General features: G+C 38.0%; 1 protein-coding gene across 1 annotated transcript; it reads right to left on the reverse strand.

Annotated features, from left to right (window-relative positions):
- Positions 1-1,430: 1,430 nt before the first annotated feature.
- Positions 1,431-14,365, reverse strand: cog3 (component of oligomeric golgi complex 3). Its single transcript, XM_044019273.1, has 23 exons — positions 14,042-14,365; positions 13,619-13,765; positions 13,466-13,527; positions 11,812-11,977; positions 10,556-10,630; positions 10,127-10,219; positions 9,779-9,904; positions 9,617-9,697; positions 9,481-9,524; positions 9,242-9,368; positions 8,487-8,578; positions 8,065-8,204; positions 7,101-7,261; positions 6,429-6,537; positions 6,196-6,305; positions 5,971-6,060; positions 5,305-5,425; positions 4,929-5,017; positions 4,703-4,837; positions 4,226-4,301; positions 3,957-4,084; positions 3,266-3,364; positions 1,431-3,176 (listed from the first exon to the last, which is right to left on the reverse strand). Exons 1-23 carry the CDS (start codon positions 14,345-14,347, stop codon positions 3,147-3,149), a joined length of 2,607 nt encoding a protein of 868 aa, XP_043875208.1. The 5' UTR covers positions 14,348-14,365; the 3' UTR covers positions 1,431-3,146.
- Between the last annotated feature and the right edge of the window lie 1,225 nt (positions 14,366-15,590).

The raw sequence follows: 15,590 nt of genomic DNA on the forward strand, positions 1-15,590 counted from the left end.
GGGAAGGGTAACAACACAAATAAATAAGGTGTGCTGAATAACGGAGGTAATCAAGCTTGTAAAATCACTCATCATTTAAGGTGATACATCGTCAGTGACAAATTAAACTGGACAGTGTGGACAGGAGAGTTTTCTCTGAAGGGAGCGTTTACATGTTAACATTAAAAATGCCCTTTCTACTGAAACCTTAGACAACAATTATTATATACAGTCCGAGGTATTTCTGGATGTTTAACTTAACTAAGAAACACTTTAATAGTTTCTGTCCCTGTCACCATGCATGTTTTATCTAGTGAAAGACATGAGACATGGACTTTGAAGAGAGACTTGGAGTTGGATACACTCAACAAAGAAACCCCTCAGCGTGCCAAGGAGAAAGTCAAGAGTCTTTGACTCATCAGGACTTGTGCGAAGAAAATACCACTAACGGCTCCTTTAACTTCTAAAAGAATAAATATTCATTTGTTAACGAAATCTGCATTTGTTTAAAAATCCACTTGTCACTCCTGCGGTTTCTTTTACGACATGCCAAAGAAGGAAGGAAGAAAGAATTATTATCAACCTCAACTAGATCACATTCATCAGAGGCGTTGTTACATGCTGTGTTCATTACTTCCTTTAAGGGATGCCAGCAGCTCCAGAAATCCCAAGCTACCAGTCAGTGATCAGATAGCCAACAATGTTGACCCAGAAGAGGCGAGAGAGTGAATGTGCAGCTAACGGTGAACAGTGCAGTTAATGTGGTGAGCAGACTCAGTTCAATTAAACAAAACTGAAAAACAAAAATGTGGTTTAGTCATTTCCAGGTGTTGGTGTATTTGGAGACAGGTATAGAAAGGAAGGAACAGCCATGATTATTTACAGGAGATACTGTACAAAGAAATAGAATGGAGATTCAAATACCATTACATTTTTAACAACAGCTACAATCGGTCTGAAATGAGGTGATTTTAATTTCCAGGTTGTTAGCAACTCTGGTGATTCAATGTGTGTATGTGTATAGAAATTCATGTTCACCAGTGTTGCCACAAAGTTGACTCAGTGGTGGACGGTGCCAGGAATACAAATCCTAATGACTCTGATTCTGTCCTTATTTTCTCTGATGACAAAATGCCAGCAAAACCAACTGTTTATCCAACACTCAGTTGGCATCAGAACCATTTTCTTGTGCTGACATTTGTAATAAACTGTAGTCAGTACCGCAGACTGTATTGCTACAATCTTAAGAGGCACATGGCTGTAATTTTTTTTTTAAAATCATTTATATATATAGATATATATATATCTATATATATATACACATAGATACATATATTTATATATATATATATACACACATATACATATATCTATATGTACATATTTTTGCAGCTCATGAAGAAAGAAAAAGATCAACTAATTATTCAAAAAAGTGATCTCGAAGTCAGACATTTGAATTTGTAGCATCTTTTTTTAATAGCAGAACTGTTTGCCATGAGAAGGCATGGAGGTTCCAGTGATGCAGAAAATACAACGGTCATAGTTTCTCTTACCATTGGCTCTGACCGCAAACCCACGGTGACACAGGAGATCTAGAAAACACTGCAGAGCTGAGTGCACAATAAAGATCATGTTCATGCTCCACCCCACCAGCTGCTCTGCCCCGAACCTCAACATCTGCTTCAAATCCCAAGATTTGCATCGCATCACTTTTTTCTCTGGCAAACACTGTGTAAAGCTAATGAAAGGGTTACATTAATGTTAATTAATTCCAAACTACAGCAACAGCAGAAATACAAGATTAATTAAAAATAGATTCCATTTTAAGCCGTGTCATTAATTCTCATTTGCTTTAAAGTGCCTTGTCACAGCTAAATCAAGGCAAAGGTCCAACGCTGCTGGGGCCTGACATGTGGCAGCAGAAGACGGCAGAGATCAATGTCCTGCTCCAGAACATCCAGTCCCTCATCACCTATCAAACGACTGTCAGCCCAGAGAAGGTCAAGCCCCAGCAAAGCCTCATCTCACAGATGGAAAGACGGCAGCTGCCAATGAAGCTGCAAAGTCTGCCAAGAAGACCCCCTAAAGCTCCATTTAAGAGAAGCAACTCCTGATTTGAATCAACAAGTGCTTTTAAGAAATAAAACCCAAGAGGATCATTAATCTTGTTTTTTTTTGTTTTTGTTTAATCAGAAGGTTCATAAATAATTTAACTGTACACATTATTTTACACCGGACATGCCAAAGCAAACGTTAGATTGACCCCGCCCCGTTATGTCTGTTACTCTGTAAGGACCTCTTAGAAAAGATACCCATTAATCATACACGGTGCAACAGGTCATTATTTTACCAGAGTAAAAGTATAGTAGTTTTCATCAACCTAGTTATAAAAAGGAAAAAAGTATAAAAGATAGCATTTCATCGTCTTGTGTACATATTTGCAACAGCTTAACGAAAAACATTCACACAAAGAAAGTGGAACAATCTTCGAGAAAACATCTGACAGGGATGGAAACAGCTTAGGGGGTTTTTGCCATGATCAAAGTTGGACCTGAGCATCTTGTAGCACTTCAGGCCGTCATTAAGTTTCACTGCATGTGTTACGAAGTCCGATACAATTTAAAACAGAAGTAAAATATTTTGCAGCATTTTTCCTCCTTTTCTCTATCCTTCTGATCCCAACAAGGGAATCAAGGCATCTGAATGCAAGCCTGCATACTGGCCCACTAGCTACCTGATGAAGAATCCTTTCAGTGCCTTTTTGCTGCCCACCGAGTGTACCTGTCCTTACACTCCTTAATATTTTTGCCACCCACCCTCACAGTGTGCAAATTTGTTTTTATACAGAACATTTCTCCAACACGAGAACCCTCACCAACTTTTAATTTCATTCACACAAGAACCACCCACTCAGCACCCAAAATAACACCCTGCACTTCCCAGTGTGTCATGGACTTCAAGATGAATACCTTCATACTTCTGCTTGAGCGTCTGTCTGAGAATATTTGGCCTTGTGCAGGGTTTTTTGTTTGTTTGTTTTCCATCAGTTCAGCTTGCAATTTAGGTTCAGTTCTCTCGGTCATGACTCCTGCTGTGGTTGGAGCTGGGAGCATCCCATTGCTTTCCAGACTGTTTCTGCCAGCGTTGCCACACCGAACATTTGGACATTACTTATTCGCAGACAGCAGCAGGTTAATCTGAAAGAAAAAAAAACAAAGAGTCTCAGCACTGGGAAGTTATGTCAAATGGCTCAATCTGGGCTGTGCACATGCCACCAGTCATTTACCTGCTCCATTGATGGACAAGCAATGATTTGAAGGTCTTCTCCACTGTATTCCTCATGAAGCAAGGTGAGCAGTCTTTGGAACACCTGCTGAATGTTATTCTGTGGGAAAAGACATCCTATTACCGAGTGCTAGAGGGAAATTAATGCTACATTTCCTTCATGTCCCCTCACAATCTTGTTTCCATGTCAACAGCATAATTTTGTTTCTCTCCCATTGGGCTTCACCGCTGGCACCTTGATGAACAGTGTGCAGACACACAGGACAATGACTTCCCCATTAGAGTTCAATCACTCTGAAAGATTTACAGCAAGAACCCAATCTGTGAGCTAATTTTAAATATCAGGGTTTATCCTTAGAGAGGAAATCAAATGCAGGTTTGTTATTAATACATAATCTTCAAATTTGACTGACAGGGCTTTTACTATAGAGACTAACACTAACGAATAACTGTATGCCATGAATAATTCCTGATGCTGTGAGAGGTTTGTTAACAGCTTACTGCTACAGACCTGTAATTTCACGAGTTCAGCTCTGCTATGATAAACATTTCATTTAATAATTTAACCACTTAATGGGCGGACCTGCAAACACACAAGCTACCTGTTTTGTTAACCTGTAGGAAAAGGATTTGTTGAACTGTAACAAAGATATTGACTCATGCAGGAGAGGTTACATGTTTCTGCCACCCACCCTGACAGGCTTGAAAAGGATGAACTCAGTGTCTCTATTGGCTAAGTACAAGGACATGCTCTGTAAAGTGCTTGGCAGCTTGCTCTTCATCACACGGTAGGTAGCCATCACTATGTCGTTGATCTTTGCTGGAAAGTAAAGAAAGAAAAACAGCACAGAGTTGTTGTTTTTATGTTAAAATGAACAAAAGACCAAGCCCTCTAGCATGTACTATACACGTTCTGATGAAATACGTTGTGTTGCTCTGTGTGTCTTGAGACAAATCTTACCTGGCTGTGCCCAAGGTTGCTGAGATAAACTGTATGACGGACCGCCTTGGATCGCCATAGTTTTAAGAGCTGTAACCTGAGTGCAGCAGACACCATCAAAATATACCATCACAAGTTGAAAAAGACTCAATTTGTGCTAGTTACTGTGATCAATACAGACAAGCAAGCAAGAGTGGCACTTGAGACCGCTCAATTCTGTCTGAAATTACAGACATGGCAGAAAACAGAACATTCGTGTGTGTGATTGATAGAAATAAAGATGAGCAAGAAAATATTTCAGCACAATTACTTCACAGACACAATTCAGAACACAGTTTACTATCAATACATATGCACCTCATAAGAAACCAGCTATTTTCCAAATCCCGAGACCGTCATTGATCAGTGAAGAAGTGATTGACTTAAGCTAAGAATAAAAAGGGTAAGAATAAGACGTCACTGCCTGAGGCTAAGTTCGTCTCCACTTTCACATTTTACCTTGGTGAGGAACTCCTCAAGGTTCCCAACAAAGATCTGAGTCTGCTGCTGGATAAACTGCTCACAGCTGAACTTCAGGTGTCTGTCCACCTCCTTTTTAGAGTCAATGTAATGTTCCTTTATCTCTGGTGTTCCCTAGGATCCACAGAGAAAACAGCTTTAGCAATTCAAAATATATAGAGTGCATGGCATGTTTCATAAAAAAGGCAAAACAAAAACACACTACCTCCAACAGGAATTCAAGAATGGCGTTGTGGCTGTTAAATCGGAAGAATTTGGGAACAGCCTTAGGGTTCAGGATTTTGAAGGCGGCATCTTAACACAAAGCAGAAAGAATGAATGTGGCCTGATGTAGAATTACAGTGCCCTCTAGTGCTACAAATTTAACATGACCTTGAAAGAGACGAGGGTGATAGGAGGAGTGAACTGCCCTGTGAGCCATTGTTAATGTACATTACAGCATTGGATTACACTGTAATTTCCACATTAATTGTTGTCACTGGTGCATGTGATAGACACAAGTTGCTTAATGAGCATGAGAATGTAATGACTGGCTTTATGAAGCTGAACACCAATTTTCCCTCCACCTTTAATTATCTTACCTCGCGTTTTCTTCAGGTCCAGTGAGATTTCCTTGATGGCAAAATCGGTGTGAAATGGGGCAATCTGTTCACGCATTATCAGCAGGTGCTTGATCAGGAAAAGCTGCCCATCTATTTGTGTCTACAGAAAGGGATAGCACACCGTTAAATCCACACTGCAGACTGCCAAAACAAAAGGGCAACTGCTGACTTTTTAAGCTACGGAGCACATAAAAAGCACAAGCTCAGAGATGATAAGAGAGTATGTTTAATTTATAAATGCTGATTAACCATTACTGGATAGGGACATATTAGTGTGACCTAAAAAGGCTGTTAAAACCATTTATTGTTCAGCTAGTGACTAAAACGTTAGAAAAAAAAAAAGTCATCAACACAAGATGGGAATAATTCCCCTAAGACTGATGCTGCAGCTATAAATTGAAGTGTTAGGATGAAAAGTGCCATTTAGCGCAGACATTGACAGCAATTCTGAAGATGAGGGAAGCCAATAAATAAAGTACGGTCTGCCGAACAATTTATAGGGCAGGAAAAAAGCTATTAAAATAAATTGTAAACGACATCCCAGCTGTTTTAGTTAAGAACCCTGCAGCCTGAAAACATTTAAATAATACAGAAGGCATTCTACTTTGTCAAAACACTAAGTTTACATAATGCATTTGTGCCAACCTTGTTTTTAAGGATAATATCAGAGGCTTTGAGGAGGGACTGGATGCAGGCAGATAAGGCTTCTTGAGATAAACCCTGGAAGACTGCTCTCTGGAAAAACCAAGTCACAATAAGAGACACATGAATAAGACCATGCAAAATTGGGAAAAATCTACACATACAAAACTTTCTTTATTGCTAAAGGATATAACAGTGTTAATTACTGAGTGAAATCTGAAGACTCACGTCTATACATCTGTAGAGCTTAGACAGACAAACCAGTGTTCGTCTGACAGTAGGGTACCACATGCCGTGCAGATCAGCAGGAGAAATAGTTGTCTGCATGCGTGATGCTTCTACATTCCCCGCATTTGTTGAACAAAGGACAAGAAGGAAAGCCATCAGGCAAGTGACAAAAACACCAAAAAGTAGCAACAAAAAGCCCACACACAAACAAATGTCAAAATTTAGAAACAGACCAGCACTACTGTTTCTTCTGCCATCAGGATCCTCAAGCTGTACATCAGAAAACATCGACTCCTGTGTCATCTTTTTCATCTGCTCTTCCTTCAAGCTCTGAGCAATTCTCTGTTTTAGACGACAAAGCAAAGGCACAAATTAGTAGAGATGAGGTTTGAGATGCAGAAAAGTAATGTTTTTACTTGTGTTGCTTCTATAACGGGCCAGCAGGTAAATGTACTTATTAATGTAGTAATAAACAATAAAATTCAACTTCAAAACTGAGCCTCTATCTAAAACGATATCAAGTCAATTTGAAGTTAAGAAAATAGTGCAGCAGATGTTACACATTTAAGAGATGCTTAACACATAGATATTTACATAAACATTTACAAAGCAAATAACCTTCCAAGACTAAAATTTGCTAAATGTATTCTAATATTCTACATCTTTAGACACATCAGAGCAGATGCATGATCAAATGGATTTTATACTCTGAAAATAGTTTGCATGGAACAAATATTTTAATTTAAATATAAAATAATAACTCCTCCGTGCTCTGTGTGCTCAGACCCTAATAATGAACGGAAACAATGACTCATGCAGTAAGAAATGTTTTGAACAGTTGGTTGAGTACAGGTTGAATTGGCAGCTTTGTAGTATGAAGATATCAAGAGGAAGAGAAGACTCACCTCCATCATCTCTAATTTCTCAGGATAGGCCAGATCGCCTGGAGCCGGATTATAGCCTGTGATATCTGTCTGGATGTAAATGTGAGTTCTGTAGACCAGCCTCTCCTGGACATCCTCCAGCATCTGCTTCACGACTGCATCAAGGGCCCCCAGCTGAGCAGCTGCATAAAGACACACACAGGTCAACCTCTAGTTCAACCTTTGCTTTATGGTCCAACACTTTGTTGTGAATAGATGCAGCAAATTCAAATACAGCAAAGTCTAGTGGCATCTAATGTATAAACTTGGATATGTGCAATGTATTTATAGAGATGTTAGGTGTAGAGAGGGGGCTTGCGAGGAGAATGAAACGGTACCTTAAAAAAATAAGGTACTGTACAATTTAAAGATGTGCTCTTATTACTTTAAGATAAGTATAATTTCATTGGAGTTTGTCTCATCAGACACAAACCTACTCTAATAAACACACTGAGTGATTTATAATTGATTATTGTTCTTTGCTGTGCTTGTTCTTTTCAGTTGAATGTCTGTTATGTTATGTTATGTTTATGTATGTTCATGTTTTACATTTAATGTAGAGTGTGTGCTAAGGATAAAACTGGAGTCAAATTCCTTGTATGTGTTCACATACTTGGCTAATAAAGCTGATTGTGATTCTGATAAGATCCACATTAACTCATATTTTGGCAAAAAAACTATAGCACTGCAATTTCAATCATGTCATGGTATAAAAGGGACTTCCTTATAAATATGCCAACATCATTTATTTGCTTATTGGTAATTTAAGGTAAGATTTTGTATTTCAGAGTTGATTTTAAAAAGGCATGTCAAGTCCAGGCAAACACTTCGAATAGTTTTACTGGAAAGAAAATGCATTGGCAAAACAAATTGCCTAAGCTTATACATGGTGTTGTCCAGTACAGCTGCATCCTGCTGACTCAAGAGAACAAAAGCTGTGACTTACCATTGTTATGAACATGGTCCTCCAGCATCTCATTCTTGAGAATGCTGCAGAGCTCAGACAGGGTTTCCAGGTGGATAATGTGTATGATAAGAGGCCGGAGGACATCATACAGGGACAAACATAACTTCTCTAGCAGCTCGCTGTTAAGACAGTAAAAACCATGTCATTGATTGCACAGCCGAAAAAAGCGCTAAATATACACTTTTCTTTCAGAGATCCTCTTACGTTGTTCTTAAGTCAGGATACAGAGTGTCGACTCATACTGTTTGAATCAGTTTATTTAAACACTTGACTATAATACACACACATGAATATTGCAAGCTAAAATTACTATCATGTGTTGTAGAGCATCGCCCTTTAAACAAATAAGACAAAGGCTTTTTGTTTGTGCTCTGTGAACACACAGGGGAGGTAGTACTCACTCTAGCTTAGGTGTTGGTTTAGAGAAGAACTCATTGTATAGCTGGTGTTCATCCTGGCAAACATGTACCATAAAGGCACAGCCACTGCGAACCTGCATGAACACACATCACGATCACCCACTGCAGTGCTTTGACTCAACTTCAAACAAGCAGACACATCCCCCCACATAAATGCCACAAGCTCCGACTGTATCGCAGTTTTAATTATTATTAAAATGAACTAGATACATAACCTTTCAAATTTCATTAAAAAAAAGTCATGACGGGTAGTGGGGCTGCTATGATGTTTCATTGCATGAAATTCTGACCTTTAATTATAGCATCCCCATCAAGCCAATTAGTGAACTGTCTATAACGCCACAACAGCATCAATATAAGTCTGTACAGGTGCCAAAATTTGATCTATTCTGTTTGAAGTGTTATGTTTGAATAAACATATTTCACGGTTAGTTTGATCAGTTCTATTTTCAGACTTATGAGAAAAAAGCTTTTTGAGAAATATCTGAGAGTCGACCAACAACACCAAGTCCCTACACAGCAAATCACTAGCAAACAAAACAGCAGTAGGCTCTGGATGCCTGCTGTACAGAACCTCAGCTTGTGCTCATTTATCATGTGCACAGCTTTGAGTCTGTTACCAAACAGTCCAGCAAATTTCCCAGAAGGTCCATACTGGCCATTCTTTACAAGCTTGCTCAAATGTCATTTTTAAATATCTAAAGGGCACCTCCTGCTTTGCACTAGTCCCGTCTTACCAGAGCACAGTGGTCTTTGCTGTTTTGGTTGGTCAGGTCAATAATGGTGGATGTGATGCTGGGACTGAGGAGCTGCTCTCGCTGGTCAAGGTAGCACTGGTGAATTTCATCAAGGAGCTGATGGTATCTGTTTATCAGTTTAAGGAGAGAAATGTGAACTTCACACAAGAACCATAGACTAATAATATCACAGGAATAATAATACCGCCACTTTATTCTGGAGAAATGCCAATACTCACTCTGGAATCTTCTCTGTTCGCTGTTCTATCTGTTCAATCAGTGACTGAGAGAAAGAAAGAAAAAAGTAGATAAAAATGTTATTTAACATGGAAAATAATTTATGCAAAATGATGTGCTGCATAGATTCATACTCACTTTAACTTTTGGTGCAGCCACTCTAAACTTTACATAGTAAAGTGTGAAGGCATTGTCTGCGTTGGTCAAACCCATCGGATCCTGGGCACAAAATACAATCAACGACAGCCAATAAACAGGGCATATACAGTATAGTTGCTTTTATGAGAGCTGTTTTCTTACCCTTTTTGTTAATTGGCTTGTAAGATTTTGCATAGTGTTCACAATGTGGATCTTCATGAAGTGCATAGCTTTAGAAAGACATTGTTTAAATTTGGCCAAATAAACTGGATAGTCCTTGAAATTTGGCTGAAAACAAAAAATAAGAAAATGTCAATTTGCAATGTAACGTTTGCATTACAATGACAGAATGTGTGTCGTTATTCTAAAGCCCATCAAAATACAATTTACTATGTTCTGAAAAACAACAGTGTACACGGTAGGTACAAATTATTGCACAGAATTAATTCAAATCTAGTTCTTGTTTAAAAATACTGGTGATAAAATGAAATGAAAGTGCAAGCTACTTACATGTGAAGAAACATATTCAATGCAGTCATCCAATTTTGATAGCATTGGTATAAAGCCTTCACTATTAACAGACAAGGTTGGCGAGTTCAGTTTCTGTAAAGACAAAGAAAGAGTAAAAAAACAAGTCCAAACAAAAACACTTACACTCTTTCCCCATTTGCCAGAGACGTGTTATTTTGTCATTTATACAGACTGCATTACAAATTGATTCTACGTTTCGTAGGTGAAGGACAATTTTCTACTTAGTAAATACACATCATGAAACACTTAAAAAGCATTACAAGTGCAATGTGACATGCAACATCAAACTTATTCAGAATGATGTGTGCTGTTGATCCATAAAAATAAGCAATAAACTGAAACATAATTTATTACAATGCATACATTTCAATAAAGATTTCAAGATAAAGAACACAAAATCCAGCCTACCGTGTTGATGTTTTCTAACTCGTTGAAATATGACAGTTTCTGCTGTATGCTCTCTGCCAGGTCAACAAGCTCAGACTGCAAAGAGCAAGAACAACAAACTACAGCTGTCACATTTCTACATACAGTGCATTTACAAACTATTCAGACATCTTGGCTTGAAGGCTGCCTTATTGTAATATGGTAACCTTGTCCTATAGTGTTTTTCATCGATCAATCAAAATGTCAATCAGCAGTGACATTGTGGCTTATACTTCCAAAACAAACCTCTCAAACGGATGGCCAAATCAAGAATGTGGTACATTCTTAAAATAAGGAAACTAAGTGACAGGCCAACAAAAGGAACCTCAGAAATGCAAGTTAAGTTAAAGGATTGTAGGTTTCCTTCCTTCATGAACAAAACCTTTTCACAAAACCGAGCCCACTCAAGGACACTCTCGATGAAAAGGCATACCATTCTCAAAGTCCACAATCAAGAAAAGCCATTATTAAAGTAAATAAAAAGGCTTTTACAGTACACAAGGTGCAAAAAACATTGACACTGAACATAAAGTCTATATTCATTCAAACACGTAACACACGAAGTAGTGTTATGGCAAGAGCATGCAAGGGTGGCACTGGTCACTTGTGTTATGACTGGGTATATGAGAATTGTCAAGATGAAATCATGTAGAACTTAACAGATAATGGCCCTAAACAATGCTATATTTTCTTGTGTCCGACATTCACCTGATCTCAAACAACCCAAGCATGCCATTCACTTACTGTAGACAATGACAAAGGTACCATGACCCACAAACATGTAGTGATTGAAGGCAGTGACACAAAAAGCCTGGCAAAGCATCTAATTGAAGAAACACCCCTTGCTGCACTGGTGAGCCATGTACCATATGTTCAATTGTTCAGTCAGCAATTTTCACCCACATTTTTTAAACATACATTTTTTTAGCACAAGAATAAACACACAATGATGGATACATTTTACACCACCTAACGTTAAATCAAGACACAGAAAGTATCAACTGGAGGAATATTATGACTGGATCACAACATTACATTTGAAAACAAAAGGAAAGAATATGAAAGTAATTATTACACATATGTAACTAATATTTTCACTACTTATGAATCCAACTGTAAAAAGCTGTCAAAGCACCCAAAAAGTGTCTCCTTTTGGAAATCTCTGCTAGTGTAGGTGTCTCCAAGATACAATGTCGCACACACACATGCATGCTGAGAAAGGACAGAAAGCAACTGACCTGTTCCTTTAAGAGTTGCTCACAGGCTTCATGTAGAGTCCCGGTCTTATTGGACACAAAGAGGTACTGTTTCTGGAGGGAGTCCAAATGTTCCAGAGCTATACTGACATCTTTCAGAATAGCATCACAATGTTCCTGATAGCAGTTTAGCTCATCTCTGGTTTTCCTGTAGGAAAAAAATAATATCGATTATTTTTATCGATTCAATTATGCAGTGAGTTGAGCAACATACTGGTGTCCAAAACTAAACCTTCACTTTTTTTCACAAATGTACTTTTTACAATAAAATATAAATTATGTGTTCAAGGAGGAAAGTTTCAGGAGGATAACAAAACATGTTTGTCGTTTGTTACTTTGGTCCTTTTCTGTTGAATGCATTGCAAGATATCCATGGATCTGTCAAAGTCAGCAGTATCAACATCCAAACACAAACTCGTCTCAGACATAAGATCAACTATTGCATATGGTTGATGATGTATGTGTGTGGACTAGAGCTGAAACAATTAATCAATTATTAATCGATTATTAAATTAATCGACAACTATTTTGATAATCGATTAATCAGTTCAAAGCTTTTTTTCATGATTAAAACAAGATTTCTGATTGTTTAAGCTTTTTAAACAGGAGTATTTTCTTCATTTATTTGCTCTAGATAACAAAGAAATCATTAAAAGTTAATCATCTTGGTTTGTGGACAAAACAAGACATTTGTGAACATCATCATATCCAGGTCTGACGAACACCACACAAAATGTTTTTAAGGTTTTCTTTTCCGATATTTTATGGACCAAACGATTAATCGAGAAAATAATTGACAGATTAATCGATTATGAAAATAATCATTAGTTGCAGCTCTAGTGTGGACACATTCGCTCCAAAACTAATCTGACATATAAGCAGTGATTCGGGGGTCAGAAACCTATCTACCTACACCTTTAAAAAAAAAACATGTTCAGAGCTGGTACGAACATTCATGTTTAGAGATACCATCATGGACAGCATTAAATAGGACTGATACATACATCATTAAAATGCATCCCAGATACTTTTTGTACGACAGCAATCAAATATTTTTCCTGCTCTGTATGCAAATATACATAGATGATGGACATCATGTCTGCTCACAAGAAGAACATTATGTTTTTAACAAGTCTAACTGTACAGATGTGTCCACTGTTAATGTGTTTGTTGAAGTATGACACTAGAAACAGGTAGAAATAGAGAGAGAAAAAAGCCAGGGGGAGTTGTGTGTATAAAATGATGAAACAACATTTTAACCATGGGAAAACAACATTATATGGCAGTCAGTGTTAATATGATGGCTGTGACCATAAATAAATATATGTATGGGCTCTGATTAATGTAATAAAAACTCCAAATGGAGGACTTTGATGCTGTCAGGTGATGTCAGCTCAGGAAGCAGTCTCTGATGTGTACTAAGGACACACTGCTTTCATGCATGCAAAAAGATTTTTGCATGCCAGGTTGTAAGGAGAGATTCAGATCACACTGGGTGCATTCAGACCTACGTTTAGCACTGTTTACTTGTGATGGGATCACTTAGGACAGACGTCACTGTCAGCTCTGAACTGGGCTTATACCATTAACATTAAGACACTACTACATAGGATGAAGCACTTGAAAACATAAGCACCTGTATTTTGCACTCTCATCCTGGTCCATGTTTGCCTGTAACTTGGCAAACCAGGAAAAGAACTGCAACACAAATGGGCATCGTGTTAAAACCTTACGTATCATTGTGGCGTAGTAAGGGAGACTGCCTGAAGAATTACCAAAGACAATTCACCTGCTGTGCAGTTTCTATTCTGTCATTATCCATGTCAAGCGTCTGAAAACCCTTGAGCAGTACGTCCTCTGTTGAGGCGGGGACAGTCGCTGTGAACGGGGACTGTAAGGACCGGGACGAGAGGCTGCACAAGTCCTCGATGGGAAGCTGCAAACGATGTACAAACAGTATGTGAACAAGCCTGCTTGTGAAGCTAGCTGATAGCTTGACGTGGCGGAACACAAGTGTAAGTGCACGCGGGCTCGTTGAGCGACAAGTTATTATTGCAACATTTATGAACTTTAATATCTTGTTACCAATCTCAGTGAAATTAATTAAGTTTGAGCGAAGGCTTTTTCGGGGTTTACTTCACCTCACTTGTGATAGGAAAGTAAATTAGCAAACCCTGTTAGCTAGCTAGCTGACTCCAGTGTCACATATCACCTCTGACGGGATAGAGAGCGTTTCGGCTGCGGCTCGGATCTCCAAAACAGAGTCCATTTGTTTTTCCGTAAGGGGAGCCATGGCACCGGTGCGGCGATCCCACAGAGATAGTTTTTCCCGGGTGTCTTTATCCGTCAGGTCCAGAAGGGACTGGTCTGTGGACGCCATAGTCGCGTTGGACAACTGCAACGTCAGCGGCGACGTCAGCGTCAAAGCACGGATACTTCCTGCTCCGGGAGAGTGGGCGGGACTTGGTGAAGAGGCAGAGCCACAACAAGAATCCATGATAACGAATATGTTGATCATTCAGACGAGTCAAGATCCGTGTTGCAATGTAGTACAAATTCTACTGTACTTAAGTACAACATTCACGTATTTATACTTTGTTTTTTATATTTCTAGCAACTTTTACTTTAACTTTTACATGCTTCAACATGGGGTTAAGTGTCTTGCTCAAGGACACACATAGACAGGAATTGAACACACAACCTTCCAGTTGAAAGACAACTCGCCCTACCACTGAGCTACCATGGCTCAATCATTACACCTCACTTTTTGAATACTTTTACTTCTAAAACTTAAGTGCATTGTATATCAGAAAAATATATTTGATACTTAAGTACAGTAAATGTCATACTTAAAGACTTTTACTTAAGTCATATTATAAAAAGTGACTTCAACTTCTACCAAAGTAATTTTCTGGTAAGATACTTTTACTTAAGTATCCCTTTTAGGTACTTTATGCAAGACTGGTCAGGATTACAGTATATGGTCCACAAATGTTTAACAGATATCTGTTATTCAGTTATTCTCAGTCAGTTTTGCAGAGTCTTGTTCCCAGCCTCCCCCACATTGCTCATGTCAAGTTTCAAGATTCACAAAATCCATTTTCATGAACACAGCAACTGTTTATACTGGGCATTGAAATTCTTAGCGATTTCCCTTCACACAACTTAAATAAACAACTCAAATAAAATAAAGGAATAAACTTAACTCTAAGCATAGAATATATAAAAATGAAGTGAGTGCTATGTACAAAATGGTAGATTGTGTAGTGTTAGGTGCCAGTTTTACTGTTGAGTATTTTATATGTTGAGAAAATTAAAGGTTATTCAGCTCAATGTTTGATAATGATACTGTCTTTTCTTTTCCTTGTTTTTTTAATGATTATGATTATGGCAGAATCAAAACAGTCCCAAATAAAATCTAATTATACATTTAATTCCAGTAGTGAATTCACCTGAAAAAAAATAGTACGTAATATAACAGCTGTAGCACATGTGCCTTTTATATAATAATGGAAAATATGTTTATTCTCTCAAAATACTTACTGAAATATATATGTGTGTGTGTGTTATTTTGTGTTTATATCTCATAATGTGAAACATTGTTGATGTTTCTGTTTAGATCGACAATTGTGAAAGAAGTATTGCAAACACCTCATGCCTCTTGGATATCAAACATTTTTATTTCACATGTACATGTGTTTATGTGATAGAAAATTAAGTGTGTATTTGTTTGTTTAATTATACTGACAGAAGCACTTTAT

This window comes from Solea senegalensis, linkage group LG2, assembly GCF_019176455.1.
Source record: "Solea senegalensis isolate Sse05_10M linkage group LG2, IFAPA_SoseM_1, whole genome shotgun sequence".
Classification (NCBI taxonomy): Eukaryota; Metazoa; Chordata; class Actinopteri; order Pleuronectiformes; family Soleidae; genus Solea; species Solea senegalensis.

Excerpts from the sequence above, each read along its gene's own strand:
- cog3 (XM_044019273.1), bottom strand. The coding sequence starts at position 14,347 with ATGATCAACATATTCGTTATCATGGATTCTTGTTGTGGCTCTGCCTCT. Across the intron at positions 11,978-13,465 it reads GATGAGAGTGCAAAATACAG|GAAAACCAGAGATGAGCTAA; the intron begins GTGCTTATGTTT and ends TTTTTCCTACAG. Across the intron at positions 5,018-5,304 it reads GGACCTGAAGAAAACGCGAG|ATGCCGCCTTCAAAATCCTG; the intron begins GTAAGATAATTA and ends CTTTGTGTTAAG.